The 17,293-nt window shown below is 35.9% G+C and overlaps 1 protein-coding gene across 2 annotated transcripts in view; it reads left to right on the forward strand.

The window, feature by feature from the left end:
* The window catches only part of LOC100372125 (small conductance calcium-activated potassium channel protein 1-like), a 60,209-nt gene extending 43,802 nt beyond the window's left edge, over positions 1–16,407 (forward strand). The window contains exons 5-9 of one of the 2 annotated variants that reach the window (XM_002736164.4): positions 8,290–8,425; positions 10,902–11,012; positions 11,468–11,595; positions 12,290–12,359; positions 14,280–16,407. In XM_002736164.4, the coding sequence (XP_002736210.3) occupies positions 8,290–8,425; positions 10,902–11,012; positions 11,468–11,595; positions 12,290–12,359; positions 14,280–14,588 (754 nt within the window). In that variant the 3' untranslated portion in view covers positions 14,589–16,407. Of the gene's footprint in view, positions 1–8,289; positions 8,426–10,901; positions 11,013–11,467; positions 11,596–12,289; positions 12,360–13,664 lie in introns of both variants that reach the window. The other variant, XM_085506929.1, reaches the window with a different exon arrangement.
* Positions 16,408–17,293: the final 886 nt, after the last annotated feature.

Consider the following 17,293-nt stretch of genomic DNA (forward strand, 5'->3'; position numbering starts at 1 on the left):
ATTATTCCCCGGATAAATAACGCTACAACTTCCTTTCTGTTTAGCATCACACCTCGTTGCAGAAAGATCATTTAAAGTAACGACAAATGTAGAAACGGTATGTATTTACAACGAGTCGTTAAACTGGAACAAATTTCAAAGAATTGTATTTTTCAATCTGCTGGCTCTGGATGTAAAATCGTGTGTATGAGCTGAAATTTCGAAACGAGCGAATTTCGATTAAACAATTTGTATTTATATAAATGTGTTACGCAATACATTTTCTCACCAATTTCCTCCTTAACATAACACCACGTCGACATCGTTTCAAAGATTTATAGACCTTTAACTTATTAGCACGACTCTAGTGGATGAACTATTCATATACGGCCGTTCAAATCGAAATGTTACCAAAATGTCAAGGTCGAACCCGAAATATACTATTGTGCGATATTACCAGAATGCTTTAGAGGCAGTTTTGAATATATGAGTTCTTTTGTCGCTCTAGATCAGTTTTTGGTCAAGTGAAAAAAGACCCCAAGATGCACGTTGTGAAGGCATAGGTCGTTCAATGCCGGTGGGCAACTTATTATTCAAATTCAGTGTTATTTATTGAACCGTTTATATTCTTACATCTAATATGATGTGTGTATGTTGTGTAAACTGCCGGATTTTTGAAGGATATATCGCGAGAGGATGGGGTTTAATTCGCATTTGATCGATGAGAGTTCATGTGTTCTTCGTTTAATTGACTGTGTCAATCTTCTCCCTGCTTGATCGATTTTAGTATTCTGTGACAGTACAAGTTGTTGCATCTGCAGACTCCAAAGTAGTTATTCTGCGATTGGCTAATATGTATAAGTAATAGCCGCATGCTTCGACCCAATTAATCTGGCTTTCGTTCGAGAGAGATTCGTGTCTTGCATTTCTATTGTTTTTGTCGTGGTGCTCGCATTAGCCCGATGTCTTTGTTCATGGTATTCTTTTATCTCTTTTACCTATTCATATTAGCCGCCGTGTTTTAAACTCCGTCTGGTCTTTCGAAAAGTAAGTGTATATGCTACCCCTCTTTTCTAAAAACTCATTGCAGTTTAACTTTTGTTTGCATGCCCTTGCTCCTAATAAAATCTTGTTTTTTTTATCTTTTCTGGATTGATTTTACCCTGTGAAAATAATTGTGCGACAACCTGTTGCAAAATAGACTTCTTAATCCAATCGCCTGTATTAATATATATATATATATTTCATGTTGCACTATCATCCATCGGTTTCGCATCTTAATGTGTTGTCGAAACGTTTGAATAATAAATACCATCGTTTTCATGATCACTATAATTCATGTAATCGATAATATCAGATCATTCGCATGTTTTACAGTTGTTCTAGATTGCAACTAGTTTAAATATGGTCGGCTACCAGTACATTCACACAGGATACATATTTCATGCATATCAACGAGTTGTCCTGTTTTCATCTCAACCGGGAATCCTTACTTTCATCATGATCCAAACTTCACAAACACACACACATACACACACACGATGATGCTCATAGTGCCAAATCTGTCGTCGCCCATCTTTCTCTGTTGCAAATGGTGTGTATTTCACTAATGTGATTACCATGGTGTAATGTAAAGTGCATTCGTTTGTCGGCATTTTAATATTTTGAAAGCACTCTGCTTTCATCCGTATCACTTATGTATTTACAACGATACTAATCGGTCAGTAAGTTACATTATGGTACTTGAACCATGTTAGACATATTTAAGTTGGAACTAAGCTGAGTAGAAACTACACAAACTACACACTCCCTGAACTTGCCCCTAGATAATTGTATGGCGCTGTATAATAGAACGAAGTTTGACAGATAACTAATGTATTCATGAATACGTAAAGCGACTTCGTGCATTGTATCATTCCAGTAGTCCAAATCGCGACAAGATTGTCTACTCTCGTATTGTTCGAGGTCACTTTTGAGAGGCCGCTATCACAGAGATGTGTTTTTTTGTAGTTTTCCGTAAACTGACTGTTGTCACGTTGAAACAAGCCCTCCTTAAGCCACTGTGATCGTATAACTGATTAATACATGATGCGGCATCGAGCAAGTTACTACAGGGAATGCAATTACCTACTATCATTTTATATATATTAAATTTGAAGAGGGTTAATTTCGAAAGCATAATTAATAAAATATAGTAAAAAGTGGATTTTTAATGTGATAACAGTAGCTAGCGCTACAATTATATAATATATAACGATAATTTGGAGTACAGTCAGTTTAAAAACTGTGTGTTATGGTGTAAATAATTGCGCATATTAGATAAGGTTGAATTGCGTATGCATAAACAACGAAATGTGGCCGCAGATGGGTGTATATTTCGTGTGATTATAATAGACACATTTCCGTTCATAAATACCCAAGATTAATATGTTATTGGATGTAATAAAGTCACAGTTGTGTTGGTTAGGCGTGAATGATTAATTGATAAGTTGTTATTGTATAACATCAACAACAATTTGTCAATAGTTAACAGTAGTTATCAATTCTGTGCTTTAAACAGTGCTATTGTTAGCGGGTTTATTTCGTGTACTCTGTTATTTCCCGGTTTATTATTGGCTATATTTCTGGTTTATTACTTATAAATGTGTAGTATTAATTAATAATATCCTATATGTTTTGCTTTTCGAAAGATGTGTTTTTCTGCCTTGTAAAGGTTAATCGCTTAACGTAAAGGCTTCGTTCAGATGCAGCGTATTTCTTTTTTATGTAATGTTTTTCAATTAGCGCACCCTTTTTGAGAGATAGAGAGAGACAAATTGTTTAAACTAGGTGTTGTACGTTTGTTTTATTGTTCATTTATTTTTTAAGAAGAAATATTCGTTGGTCATTTTCTGGCAATGAAAGCATTTTTACACCGTTTACTTTACCAAGCTGAAACAATAAACGCAATACGTCTGTTCAGTTATTGCGGTGGTGAAGTGTCCGACATTTTACCGTTGCATTGGTTCTTTTCCCTATTATTATCGCCATATTTCATCAATAAATATTATTACCTAGGGCAAAGAGCAAGTTACCACAGATGTGTCAAGTATTATAGAACTTGCTCTTAATTAATACTGCAATACGTCATAACACAAATCGTTTATTCATGCATTTGTCGCGTAGTTTTCAACGATGTGGCTTTTTTTCGCCCAGTACACGAATAAGGCTAATTAAATATTCCTATAATATAGTAAGCACAAATTAAACTCACCGCATACGCAGGTGTGCACGAACATAATAATGTTTGTTTTGTCAGAAAATTGGACATTAATATTCCCTGATCGGGAGGTTCATGTTAACTTATCAAAGTATCCCAGATACCAGCCATGATCGACCCACGTCCACCCAGTGTTAATAAATATAAAATATTTTATAAAATTAAAATCAAAGTTTTGAGATAAAAATAATGGAAATTAATTAGTTATGCTCCGTATGTGTTCTTTTAAAACATATTTTCATCGTACATTCAGATCATATCATGAAACTTTATTTTGCAGCTCTCGCTGTCGACAAAATTGAGCAAAGCTATTTACATCGTTTTCCGTCGTCGTATATTACGATTTCAACTTCTTAAAAACCTATATGGGTTTCATATTTGCTACAAATGTATCTTGTGAAGATGCCGTCAAATCTCTAATTTCAGTGAATATTTTTTGTCATTTTGATACCTTCAATTCACGAACCAATAGTCAAAATTGTTGTCATTTTTGGTAAAAAAAAGTGTTTATTTCAATATGTTCGTGAAAACGGTTGCCCATTCCTTCAACATGTTATATGTAGTCTTTTGGGGTGAACCGCTCACCGATTAGTTCATTTCATGACATTAATTTTACTTAATTTAAATGAATATTTTTGGTAAACGTCAGCCCGATTGTTTTGATATTTTAAATGGACCACTGCCAGATTGATTTGATTCATTCCGATATCAGATTATTTCACTAATTTTGATAACTTCATTTTCTTAATGAGTATTCTGGTTATCTGGATAGACTGACTGTTTTTTTGTTTTTCTCAGTTTGCATCTGAAACATCGGAGTTATAACAACCTACATTCTCCTTGTTCTCGCTTTCTCTTCTGTCGCTCGCTGCACAGATTAAAGTAGCAACGAACGCTGTGCACGGTAAACACCTTAGATATACCCCGAGTGTCCCTTGGGATGTTGACGAGCTTTTATTTCATACCGACATTCAGTAGGTGTTTCAATAACTCGTGTCTTTTCCGATATTAACTTGTGCATTGTCGGTTAACAAGACTCATTTGTATGTGTCACCTTGTTAACACACGGCAGTGACACCACCATTAATGAAATGTTCTAGTTTTGTTGTCGCCGTAGTGTTTTGCGGTGCCTCGACTAGATATTGCGTATACACTGAACGGGGACTGGACTCTCCGATGCAAATAGTCGTTATCGCTGCATATCATGTATATAAATTAATCAATCAGAAAGGGCGCGAGGTAATAACAGTATGTGGGTGACTGATCGTAATGCCGTACTGGTTTTGTCAATATCGGAATGCCGCCACTGTTGTTAAAATGTATTCAGAATGTGTATGTTATATTTGTTACTTTCCAAAGTACTCCACGGTTTACGTGAAGCATGGGGGCGTTGAACTAACCACGTTGTTTATTACCTATACAGTGCTTATGTGTGAATTTCAGAGAACACAATACTAGTACTAGTAATACACGAATTTTAAGAGTGTCCTTTCCTGGCAGTTGTTTTCATGATCGTTTCAGCGATTTAAGCAAAATTACATGATTTTGTGCGGTGTCTAGTTGAAAATCGTTTTCGTGGCTCGTCACGTTTCCATGGCGACTGTACTGGATATTTCGTTGTTTGACCGTTTGATCATGCAATGTCGCCGCATTATTTGCGTTTTGTTTGTTTTCACGTCTTTGCATTTGTTCTTACTTAAACACCCACGATTATAACGTATACTTGGTAGAGTATCCATAAATTACATACAGAAATTGTTTCGACTGAAACGTTTACTATTCAGGCGGCTGTTTATGTTTCGGGAATACGTGCCAATCGGCAGTTATCTACTCCATATTCGTTTGTTCACGGGAATGACTAGCAACTGTAAAGATTGGGGTCGAGGTCTGATAGAAGACAGAGGCGCGAGGCTCCAAAAGTGGCTGATAATTTTCGTTGACGTATGAGGAGGAGTTCGCGGCTACCCTGTCGCAGTGTGTGTGTGACGTCACGGTGCATGTGAGTTACGTGACTTGTTTTGCACAGAGGAACAGTTGCACATATTCCAGTTCGAACCCGGGGACAACATATTCAAAAAACACTTGCCACTAGGCTGTAACGATAAATTAGAACAAGCAGCATAAATATTAAAACTAAAATGACATACTAAAATCGTATATCGTTAATCTATGGGCATTTTTTTCTTTTGATCACAAATAACCTGGATCGTCAGATCGACGAGCTGCATGGCGACTCACCAAATAAGCTAAGCAACTGAATTGTGTTTGAATACATGTGGCCCACTTCGATATCGGGTACATATGATATGAATATGGTATCAGACTTTCAGTTTCAGAGAGAAGTCGGCCAGTACTGAAGTCAGTCTGACAGCATTTGTTTGTGCATCGGATAGTCATTTCAAATGCGTATACTGCTAAATACAGCCCGCATAGGCGTATATTGCAAACGGACGTTCCGTATATGTATTTCGTACATTCTTGTGTTTGTCAATCTTCATTCCAAATTGACGGGTGTCCGTATACGGCGAAGCCATTCCATGGGTTGACAATTTACGATCGGATTAGACTTTTTGGTTTTAGTATCTTTGCTGCGTGTTCGAATTTATCGATTCAGTTCTGTGTGGCAAGTACGTTTACAATACGTTTATAATATATCCTACTATAACACCACACCTTTGCTGAGTGTTCGAATTTATCGATTCAGCTCTGTGTGGCAAGTACGTTTACAATACGTTTATAAGATATCCTACTATAACACCACACCTTTTCCGACTGATCGATAATTTTTTTCGGTCTGATCATCGATCCCTATATACAAAATGAGTTACGTAACACATGTACGCTATGCCAGGGGACACATTGCGATGGTACTGCAACTCTCCATACTGCACATCGCAACGGCCACTGCGAGGCTGTGCGCCTCTGACTTGCACCAGAACCCGGTCTGAAAAATGGCACAACTCTGCTGGTTGGTGCGCTGGCATTGAGAGCAACATCGAATATCCAACTACTGAATTATTCATATCTTCTACAGAATTATTCATATCTTCTACTGAATTATTCATGTCCAGTTCTCCCGATGCTATTATAATAGAAAGAAACAGTGAAATAGGATCGACATTCGACTCGTCACGAAATCCCTCGATAGCTGGGGTTTCTCGTAACTTATAATACTATTACAATCATCGTATATTACACAGAACCATGCAAAATAATTATTAATACACATATCGAATTTCGAAACTTTCGGATATTATCATTAAAAAAAACATGCAACTGTGTTCTTATATTGCCTGACATTAGTTCAGATATAGAACGGTGTACTTGATGCAGTTTGTCATCATTTACGTGTTGCCCGTGAGGTGTCTTATCACGGTGAGCCTACACAGTTACTTGGTAATCTAGGATTTGTAACCAGTGTTCACATATTTACGCTGTCGTAAAGTCGATTGTGTCTCATACCGTGAAATTACTCCTCTTCTTGAATACATTTGTATAACGAGCCCGTTGCACATTTCACAAAGCATCGATTACTATCACGTGGGTTTCAGTCCCTGAATGTCGTAATCAGAATTCTTACAATAGACCAAATAATTTTGTCGCGGGAAAACGGGAATAGGTGCAATTGTGCAAGTCGTCGAAATTGGGCCTTTCAAATCAGATGTCGAATGTTAAGCAATAATGTTCCTAAAATAGATAAGGATCCACTCTTCGAACTGAAAGGGGTGGGTAGGATTCTGCTACTAATTGATATATATGTGTACAAGTCAGTGGGTTCATTAAAACATGGTATTAAAACATGTATATCGCCATATTAAAAAAAAAACACTTCTGGATACATATTGTGAAAATATTCCACTTGAATTCAATTGGACAACCCTTAATCTGTTTCTAGAGAAAACGGTTCTCATTGTTTACGACTAGGATTCCTTATCTCTGTTTTGGTTAGCAAAATTGTGCTCGCCACTTATCCCAACCTCGGGAAAAACGTTCTTTGAACAAAATACGAATTTGGCCGACTTTACTAACGCGGCTTTACTGTTGAATAAATACGACAGGGCGGTACTCACGAAAATCAGAAAGTAAATCACAATATAGCTCACATTTCCTGAAAACTAAAAGAAAAAAACGTTCAACCTTGCTTCGATCAGTTGAGACATTTTCCACTAGTGGAATTGTGACATTCAAACGCATTCCCCATGAGCTGTCGGCGCTCAGAGGTTCTGATCATAACGATAGTTTAACCATGATTAAGAATTCCAGGTGCACAATGTTATGAAAATTAATGTGTTCTGTGGGACAGACTAACGATTTTACAAATACGGTCATTAATTTTATTGATGTTCTAGCCATGCATTGTCCCTTATTTACAGAACCAAACATATTTGGTTGAGCTCAAATGTTAAATGGTTTTTGACATGTTTTGGTAAATCGTCTTTCCAGCTGACGGTGGCATCGGTTTCGTCGCCTATTTTTAGACCTATTAATCCATTAATTGTGTGCATACCACAGTAGGAATACTAGCTAACTTGAATTCGCTGCATACCATACACATCCATGCGCGCTTGTCAAGAACAAGCACACAACTCGTTATGTAGTTTATCCATTACGAATTTATTCTCCGAGTTGTTTTGTACATCATGTTACTGTTATTTACAATATTAAATAATGCTCGTTTTATTCCTGCTGTGTGAATTGTCGGAAACCAATGAGACAGAATCCATAGGGCTTGAAACTGTGACATTGTAATGTCAGAAGAACTAACAATGTGCACCAGTCAAATAATGCCCTTCCCCGTCCATATAGTAAATAAGCGTTTCATTTGAAAATACCTTTAATGCGATCGGAAACAAACATTGGCCCACGCGTATTTGTACTAATTCAAACATGTTTCCATTTTCACATATTTATTCCCCTTAAAGGACGAGGCAGTATTTGTGTATACGTGTCGTGAATTCTATAATTTCTTACAGAAAAGGGTTTTCCAAACGTGTGTTTTTTTTTTGTATGAAGTTTCACTTAATGAATCAGGCTTCATTTGATGTTTTCAGTTACCATGATGCGCACAATGGCGAGATGCTGAACGCTATGTGGATGATTTCAATAACGTTTCTTTCTATTGGGTATGGCGACATGGTGCCGAATACATACTGTGGCAGGGGTGTAGCAGTTATCACGGGGATTATGGTAAGTCAAATATCTACGACTAAGTCAATTTGCATATCCCGCATAGTAGTTGTGTCTCAAATCTATTCGTCAGACGACCACGTGTTCTGTCACATAAAGGCGAGAGAACGACTTTTCTTGAATAATTTTAACGTTGGAAGTTTTGATTACAAAGCCAACTATGTTTTTACGGCCGCCCCATTTCTCTTTCCCGATTCAGTTCTTTAGTTTTCAAATTTCTTCCAATGATTGAGAGTAAGTAATTATGTAAATGTATGTTAAATTATGCCTCCTGGGCACTAAATATGCAAATTACCATGGTCGCAAATGAGATCAATGATTACATCAGAACTCCACAGATTTATTAGATATCAATTAAATAAAATTTGCAAACAGACACACAAACAGTATATTTTGATGCTGGTTACAATTCCCTGCTAAAATCAGCGGTACTATCTTACATATTACCTAACTAGAAATATGCATACGAATTCACGAGGTGCACCTGTCGAACATCATTGTAATCACTCGGAAATTCTAAATGTTAAGAGGTCTTGTAACTATGATAAAGGTCATGACCTTCGGCCTAGTAAACGTTTATATATATATATATATATATATATATATATATATATATATATATATATATATATATATATATATATATATATATATATATATATATATATATATATATATATATATATATATATATTTACCAGGTGCTGTATTTATTATCATAAGAGGTTGTTAATATTTGTTTTCTCCAATAAATGTAAACCGTACGTATTTAAGGTTCACGCATTCCACCCACGCAAGTGCCTCAAAGAATTTCCCCGAATGACCTAATTCTAGTCTCTGCGACAAGCAAGACTGATCTCCACTGGTAATCATCAAAGCATAACGTGTAACTGTCCATCCAAACCTGATGAAAGAAAATAAAAATTAACGTGAAATTCATGCGTCATACAGAACACTTTAATGACATCTTACAGATCAGAGTGGACGATAAACGACTTTTTCTTCGTAAAAGCTTAATGTATGACGCCATATGGTGTACATATATTTGTACGGTTATTTTTATCCATCCTGTGTGTATGAATATCTCGCTAAGCCCACTCACAGTGAGTCGCCCACTATTGTGGGAGTCAATTAGTTCTAATTATATATATATATATATATTGTGTATATTGATAATAGTATAAACTCAATTTATTAAACTTGAAAAAATAAAAATATTAAAAGAAAACATAGGTTTGTTTGAATTTATAATGACGTCATGTTTGAAGCAAACGTTGAATAGAACGCGTGTATGCATATGATGACGTCATGGATTTCTATTCAGTGCAATTTTAAGATCAATTTCGATTCCTTGTGGTGTTAGATTTCGACTATCGCGTGAGTCAGTTTTATCTCTTGCTGGTCGTCCTGGCAACAACTTCGAATACGTGATTAAATTTCATTCGGAGGGTGTACACGATAATATAACACATCAATAGTATATAAATATATTCCGACGTCTGTTGTGGCAAATTGGATTCCGGTTGACCCCAAGTGACCTTACATGCGTAGACGAATCATCTATTCAGTTCAAACCAAAACAACTTCCCAAACTGAAAACAGACGTGTCAGCGTTTATTGACACATAAACCTTATTAAACCCAAAGTTACGTCCAGTGCCGTGGGTTTTCCACATCGTATTCGCTAAAAAAATAATTCCAATATTGAAATAAACACAAGTTGGAGGACGTAATTAGTCGGATGTATTCAGCTTTCTAATGGTTGTGCATGCTCCCACGTACGGGCGTGCATTGTATTGCATTGCATTTACTGTATTATTCCGTGTGTGGTTGTTAAAAACCGAAGTTGTATGTGGAGGAGTAGTCAGTGTTTTCCAGAAGTGCATTTAAATATGTTCCAGTAAGTTGATTCGCTGATATCAATGTACACACAAGCCTAATTACAATATGTCATCATTATTCATTTTATTTACATCTATCCCATCGTGCACCTCCGTGGCCACTGACTCATACCCATGTCAACTTATAATTTATAAACTGCTAGCAGAATTTGCTTCATGCAAGCATGCTGAGAATATTTAATCACGGAATAAAATAAATAAAAACAAATAGCTTGGGAATTTTCGAACGAGTTCGGAATATCAGCCTGGTTTACTCGCTGTCGCGTGGTACAAGTCACTGAGAGATTATATTGCCTGCACCAGAGCTGGCGTGGTAGCAATATATAGCTGTGTATTAACACGATGGACGCATTGCCAATCTAAACATCTCGAATTTCTAGGGTACTTTCTCAAGTAACCCAACCTTGTTGGATGTTCATTTTTCTTGTCACTCCCCCCACACACACACACACACACACAACAACACCAACAACATTCACAAATATATATCGATAATCGTTAATTTAATTACTTTTAGTTGCAGATGAATAACCCACAGTACAGTTACCTAATAATGTCGTTTTTCATCAAATTTAGGGTGCTGGCTGCACGGCCCTTGTCGTGGCTGTTTTGGCCAGAAAACTGGAACTTACAAGAGCTGAAAAACATGTTCACAATTTTATGATGGACACGCAGCTCACAAAAAGGGTAAGCCATTATTGTGACCCCAAGGGATTATTGTGAAATTTTACGTTTATGTTATTTTATCACACCCTGTTGAAATACTCTAATTCAAAAGAAGGTTAATGACCAGCTAAATCGAACATGTATATAAGGCAGAATGTTATATGTCCCAGAAACATTTCAACAAACAAGTGGTTCCGATTAGCTTGATTTTCAGGTGTAAGGGTTAGGTGTCCAATCAGACACAATATTGCAAGTCACTTCAACCTGACTCAAAGGGAAGAACGATTAAATTAAGTGTGGTGTATAATTATAGAAAACCCAGTTGTTGAGTCAGAGCGCCACATTCATCTATCTGTGTCATGTTACACGAGGGTCCCATGCAACGCATACAACGTGTGAAAAATACATGTTTTTGTTTACACGAACGTACTGCAATACGACTACGGCGTTGTAACTCAAACCATGATTGGTTGCAGGTGAAAAACGCTGCTGCCAATGTTCTACGTGAAACATGGCTTATTTACAAGTATACCAAGTTAGCCAAGAAGGTGAACGCCATGCGAGTGAGATCTCATCAACGGAAATTCCTGAGTGCCATCCACAAGTAGGTTTATATGCAAGTTTAGAAGGTTACATTTAAACATGTGTTCATTCAAAAGTAAATCGACGTACAATTATTGTACCCGGCACATGGGCGGATAAATATCCAGTTAATATGGCAATAGTCCATCATATCATCACTTTCCATCATGTCAGTGGTTTACGGACATGCTCTCAACAAAATGGCTAACATTTTCTAAACTGGTGTGCAAAGGAGCTCGATAAAAATGGCTACCACAGCCTACTTAACTGAGACATTGCTCAAAATAACATGATTCAACCATTGAGCAATAATGTAACAGTTATATTTTACCCACGCCAGCCTCTTCACCAAATTTTATACAGCATCATTAACTATGTAAAGACCTCTATATGGAGATGTATATTGCTTGAATGTAATATCCATTACATAAATAATAAACATCCCAAAAAAAGAAAATCTGAGGCATTTTGGAATACATATCACTAGAATAATTCATACCTACCCACGATACGAAACTCACAAAGCATTAGTCTATTTATTTTGATCTCAAATGTACATTACAAATCTACTATAGAAAGTATCTCAAAAACATAATCCAATATTTGCCTGACTGGGATGAGACATTTGAATGGTAGACATGATGTATGCTTGCCGATTCCCTATTTACACCCACATACCTGTGTAGTATGTCACTTATATCTTCTTCGTATCTTAGACTCCGAAAAACAAAGATGGACCAGAGGAAGCTAGCAGACCAGGCGAATACTCTAGTTGACATGGCTAAAGTGAGTACTATATATATAAGTCACGTGACATCATCTTATATATATATCGGCATTTCGAATGCGTTATTGCATCAGTATGCAATTGGTATCACTTGATTAAGATTTTTTTATCTCATCAATACTCGTCATTATCGTATGAATTCTGTACTATGTGAGTCACTCAATGTCGCAGTTTTTCACCTTCTTCTTTTACAGATTAAGTTTCCTGTGTTGATATTATTTTTTTAATTAGTGTTCATTTAACATTCCTCCAATACATCAATAGTTGTAGTTATGTTGTCAGTCATTCTTACAAAAATTGTAAATTGTAAAATTGAAGCAATTTTTTTCATATTTAATTAAATTTTCTCCGTCCGTGTCATTAGCCAATGTTAGAAGACCATTCATTGAATAGCATGGCTATCTATACTTCAACACCTCCCGAGAATTTTAAGCAGGTACCTTTCAGCACCAGATTCGTCAAATTGATGTACTGTAACTCATAGTTTCCCTTTATGTGTTTTGTTTTTTAATTTCCTTTTTTTTTATTTTATAATTTATTTATACTAACTCTGTCAGTTCGCGACCAATGGGGCGTGAATTCTGCTGTATCTTAAATACATATATGCTTTTTCAAATTTGGAAATTCAAATGCCTCACTAGATTTCCTTCTGCTCTTTATAATACTTCAAACGTGCATGGACTGGACTTTTTAATTCTCAAAAAAAAATTAAATTCGTCGGTCTACCTTTGTCATTCGCATTAAATACAATCGATAGTTTTTAATGGAAAACGAAATGGTATCCCTGACCGATATATTTTAACTGAGCACTCAATTTGCGGAATAACAAACTCGAGTTTTACGTCACGTGTGACAATGCACATCGCTTTGGATTATATGTGCCCGTATGCATCGTCAACATCATTCGTTCCTTACGGCTATTGTAAAGGGTTTGGTGCTAAAAGGTATTATGCTAGCCTGATTGTTCTCATTGCGATTCAAAAACAAATAAAAAATAAATAAACTGCGTCAGTTATTTTGGCCAGTATTTCACGGAATCCACTTGAGTATTATGTGATTAATTTTTAAGAAGATTCAATAAACGAAGATCAGTTCTGTTGTAACAGTGGTACCGTATTTTTATTGGAATATCTATTCGCCCTATTGCATAAATGAAATCACGTGACAGCACGATGTCAACTCACAGGAGCAGCGGAATACACACGAGTTACTACTAATATTATTTATGCAATTATTTTCATTGATTTATTCACTTTTCTTATTATACTTTTTATTTCTTTCATGGATTCTACTTTTCAATGAAGGTTTTGGAGGTGGGCTGCTTTTTCAGTTTGTATTTTTTTTTCAACTTTATTATTTGTGTGGTGTGCTTTGTCCACTCCTTATTTAATTGTTTGTTTGTTTGTTGTTTAATTATTAATTTATGCACGCCAGTGCATTTATACAATTGAGTTTGAAACCTGCACCCTCTCACATATCACCTTTAGTGAACAGCTGCATTGTGTTATTAAACTTTGCTGATCAGTCGTTGTGTGTATTTTGTTTCTCCTGTCAGGTGATATCGTGTCTATACAATTTACGTGTTTGTGGTACCCCTGATGTGAATGTTGTGATTTCGTGAAGGAAGTTACGTGGTCTCTATGATGTCTGTTAAACAGCTACCCTAGCTACTTGTTGGTGTGCTTGATAATAACAACTTGAATGCATGACTAGTCGCATGAAATAATTATTGTGTCAGATCGGGGCTAGGATTTTTTGGATTTCACAAAGATATAATAACGTAGCACCTTCCTTGGGGTTGTTCAATCAATCCCCCAACTAATTGTTAATTCACAACTGATCTAATCCAGTATAACTATTGAATTGCATCATGGGCTATTTGCCTCGTTTTGATTCACACTTCTTCATTATATTTTTAGACACAAACTTCCATGTTCGAGTTGGTATCAGATTTACATGGCTCCAATGGTGAATTAGAAGACAGAGTGGTAAGAATCGAGGAGCAGCTAGATAGAATACAAACGCAGCTTGATAGTTTACCCACGGTCTTGGCAGAATGCCTCGCACGTCAGCATCAACAAGAAGCCGATTATTATGCCAGAACAGCGACACCAACGCCGAGACGTGGCTCTAGTGGTCGTATTCGCCAACAGTCGCCACCCCGACGGAGGCTAGCTTCACCTGAACTTCAGCGTCATTTACATCCCCCAGTTACCCCTACTTCGTGAATGTTAATTAATCTAATATAGTATAATATTATAGTCAGTTAGTTCATAATTATTAGTAGTGTAAGTATTGATTGTATGTAAAAAAAATCGCTTTAGTAATTATGTAAAAACAACATGTAAATATAATAAGTACTATTTTTATGACAACTGACGTTTTCGAAAATCTATAATATTCACAAAATCCATTCTTTTTTGCGAAATATTTTCATTTCTATGTATATGAGAAAAACACTTTTTCTAGAATTCTTGTAAAAAACACTCACGATGTATATAAACATTTTTTTTTTATTTTCATTTGTTAAAAATATGTTTTGATGTTTCTATATTTTTGGGCAGTTGCAATGTATTGAACGCTTCAATCGGGATTCGAGTGAATTGCCGCTCGTGTTATGTAATTGTGTAAAATCTACTCCGTCGTCAGTGTTCAATCTGTATCATACCGCCATCAACGTGGAAATGGGAATTGCCGTCTTCCATCACTGACTCTCTGTTTAAGTCATAATTTACTTCCATGTCCGTTTCACACATAACCCCTTGGTTTTTCCGTAGTGACAAATCGTTGTTCTTTATCGTATCTCGCTTGAAACGTTACTAATTCTAAAGTACATGTTTTCAATATGTGATATTTTATTGAAGATTTTTGTCTTTTTACACCCGTTTTTTGTAATGGTGGCACATTCTGGAAGTTTTAATCCAATAACGATGTGAGGTTATCCCCTAACTTCAAGGGGAAACTAATTTGACGATTAAGTGTTGGTTAACAGTCGCAGATTATAAGATTTAACTTTTTGACAATTTGAATCTTAAAGGTTTTCTATTGTTCTCTTTTCATTCTATTCACCACATTGTATGATACTCTTGACACTTTTCAGTTTTGAATAATGTCACGTGACTGGTTCCAGCCCTCCACGTTTTTTCAGTATTACTGGCCGAATTTCTATAACTGTTCTGATTACTGTATGTTCTTCCAGATGCGCCAACCACAGCACTAAAATTAATTTGTATGGACAAACGTTTAAACAAAGAAAAAAAAAACTTATCAATTTTTTATACATAGTCAATTGAAGTTACAATGTGGCGTTGACTATTTTGATGTATTTTGGTCAAACGCTGTATTCTGTATAATCTGAACTTGTCCCCTTTTCATTTTTGTCATGACCACCTATATGCCATGCCGAATTAAGTCGACTTTAATTTTTAAACTCATAGTGTCGTAGCTGGCGCTTTTTACGACGCCTTCATAAAATGTTTATCGTGGGTATAATATGAGTGTACAGTGACCCGTCCATGCGGCGTTATTTACCATGACGACACATTGAACCCGTATCGTGGATGTCTGAACACTCGACCAGCCGCAATAATGGATTCGCTGTAGCCAACATGACTGCCAAATCGGCAACTGATCGTAGTAGGACGTGTATGCTTGTTCGTTGTTTTAAAGTTTAACAGCTCTTTAATTCGTGCCTTATTCTAAAAAAAATGGTTTTACATTATTTTAAAACGCGTACAGCAATAACATGAACTGCTGTTTGTTTTATTCAGTGTTATTATTAGCATGTCAATTACAAGGTAAGGTTCAATGAAAAATGACAATTACGTGGATAAATAATAAACTGGGAATGCAGTTCACTAATAATTTGCCTTTAGTTCAAATCAAAGCTGTTTATCCAAATGTTGCTGATAAGTTCAGAGACATGTCAGCTTTTTGATGTTGTTTATAAAGTTTTAGAAATGGAACAAAAACGTTCTATGTATAGCTAATATATTCAATGCACACATTGTACAGCTAACGTGCGGGATTTAAATACGTTTTGTATAATACCTGTCTCTGATTTTTGATTGCATGTGTGTCTTGTCTTTGTGTATGTGTGCTGAATGTGTGTTTTTCCACGTTTAATATCTTCCACCCACACTGAATTTTATCAATCATGTGTTTTTAGGCAAAATTTAACAAACCAATAATCAGGTCTGCTGTTGAATTTGACGAGCGGGACTATTCATGTCATTGATTGACAATAGTTTTCCGTCATCGGCGTCACATTTTCGACTTTGTTAGTGAATATTTTGTCCATTTTGGAAAACAAGTGCTATTTTTTTATAATTGAAAATGAAGTGCCCACTTGCTTTGGTATGTTATATGGTGACACTTTGGGCAGACTTCCGTCAGATTGGTCATTTTGTGACAACAACTTCATTTTTTTTATTTTAGTGAATATTTTTGTAAATTTTGGTAAGGATACGTTTTTTTCGACTTCTTATTGAAAATAAGAATAACGTTTTTCGTCCGATTTTAAAACTTTTATATTTGGTACCTGCTGTCAGATTGATTCAATTCATTCCTTTTGCAGATTAATTTATTTATTGTCGGTATGCACCCGAAACAGTGGATATTAAGGAGAAGGATTACGGTCGCGGATTGAATGTGCAAACTCGTGCCTTCTGAATGTTAATTGTTATAATACAATCCGTGGTGCGGAAATACGTTGCAGATAAACCATAATACAATGGTATTCATAATTTAATTCTATTCTACCACAGGGTCAGAAACATATTGTTCATCAGCAACACAAACCACGTACTTGATAATCTCATGCAACACGATGATAATGTTGTGTATTCAGACGCAACGTATTGCAATTCGTTTTGGTAACTTTTTCTGACAATAAGATAATTGTATCTATCTTTTTAAAAAAAAAATGTAACGA

Source organism: Saccoglossus kowalevskii, chromosome 13, assembly GCF_978046115.1.
Source record: "Saccoglossus kowalevskii chromosome 13, keSacKowa6.1, whole genome shotgun sequence".
In the NCBI taxonomy this organism is placed as follows: domain Eukaryota; kingdom Metazoa; phylum Hemichordata; class Enteropneusta; family Harrimaniidae; genus Saccoglossus; species Saccoglossus kowalevskii.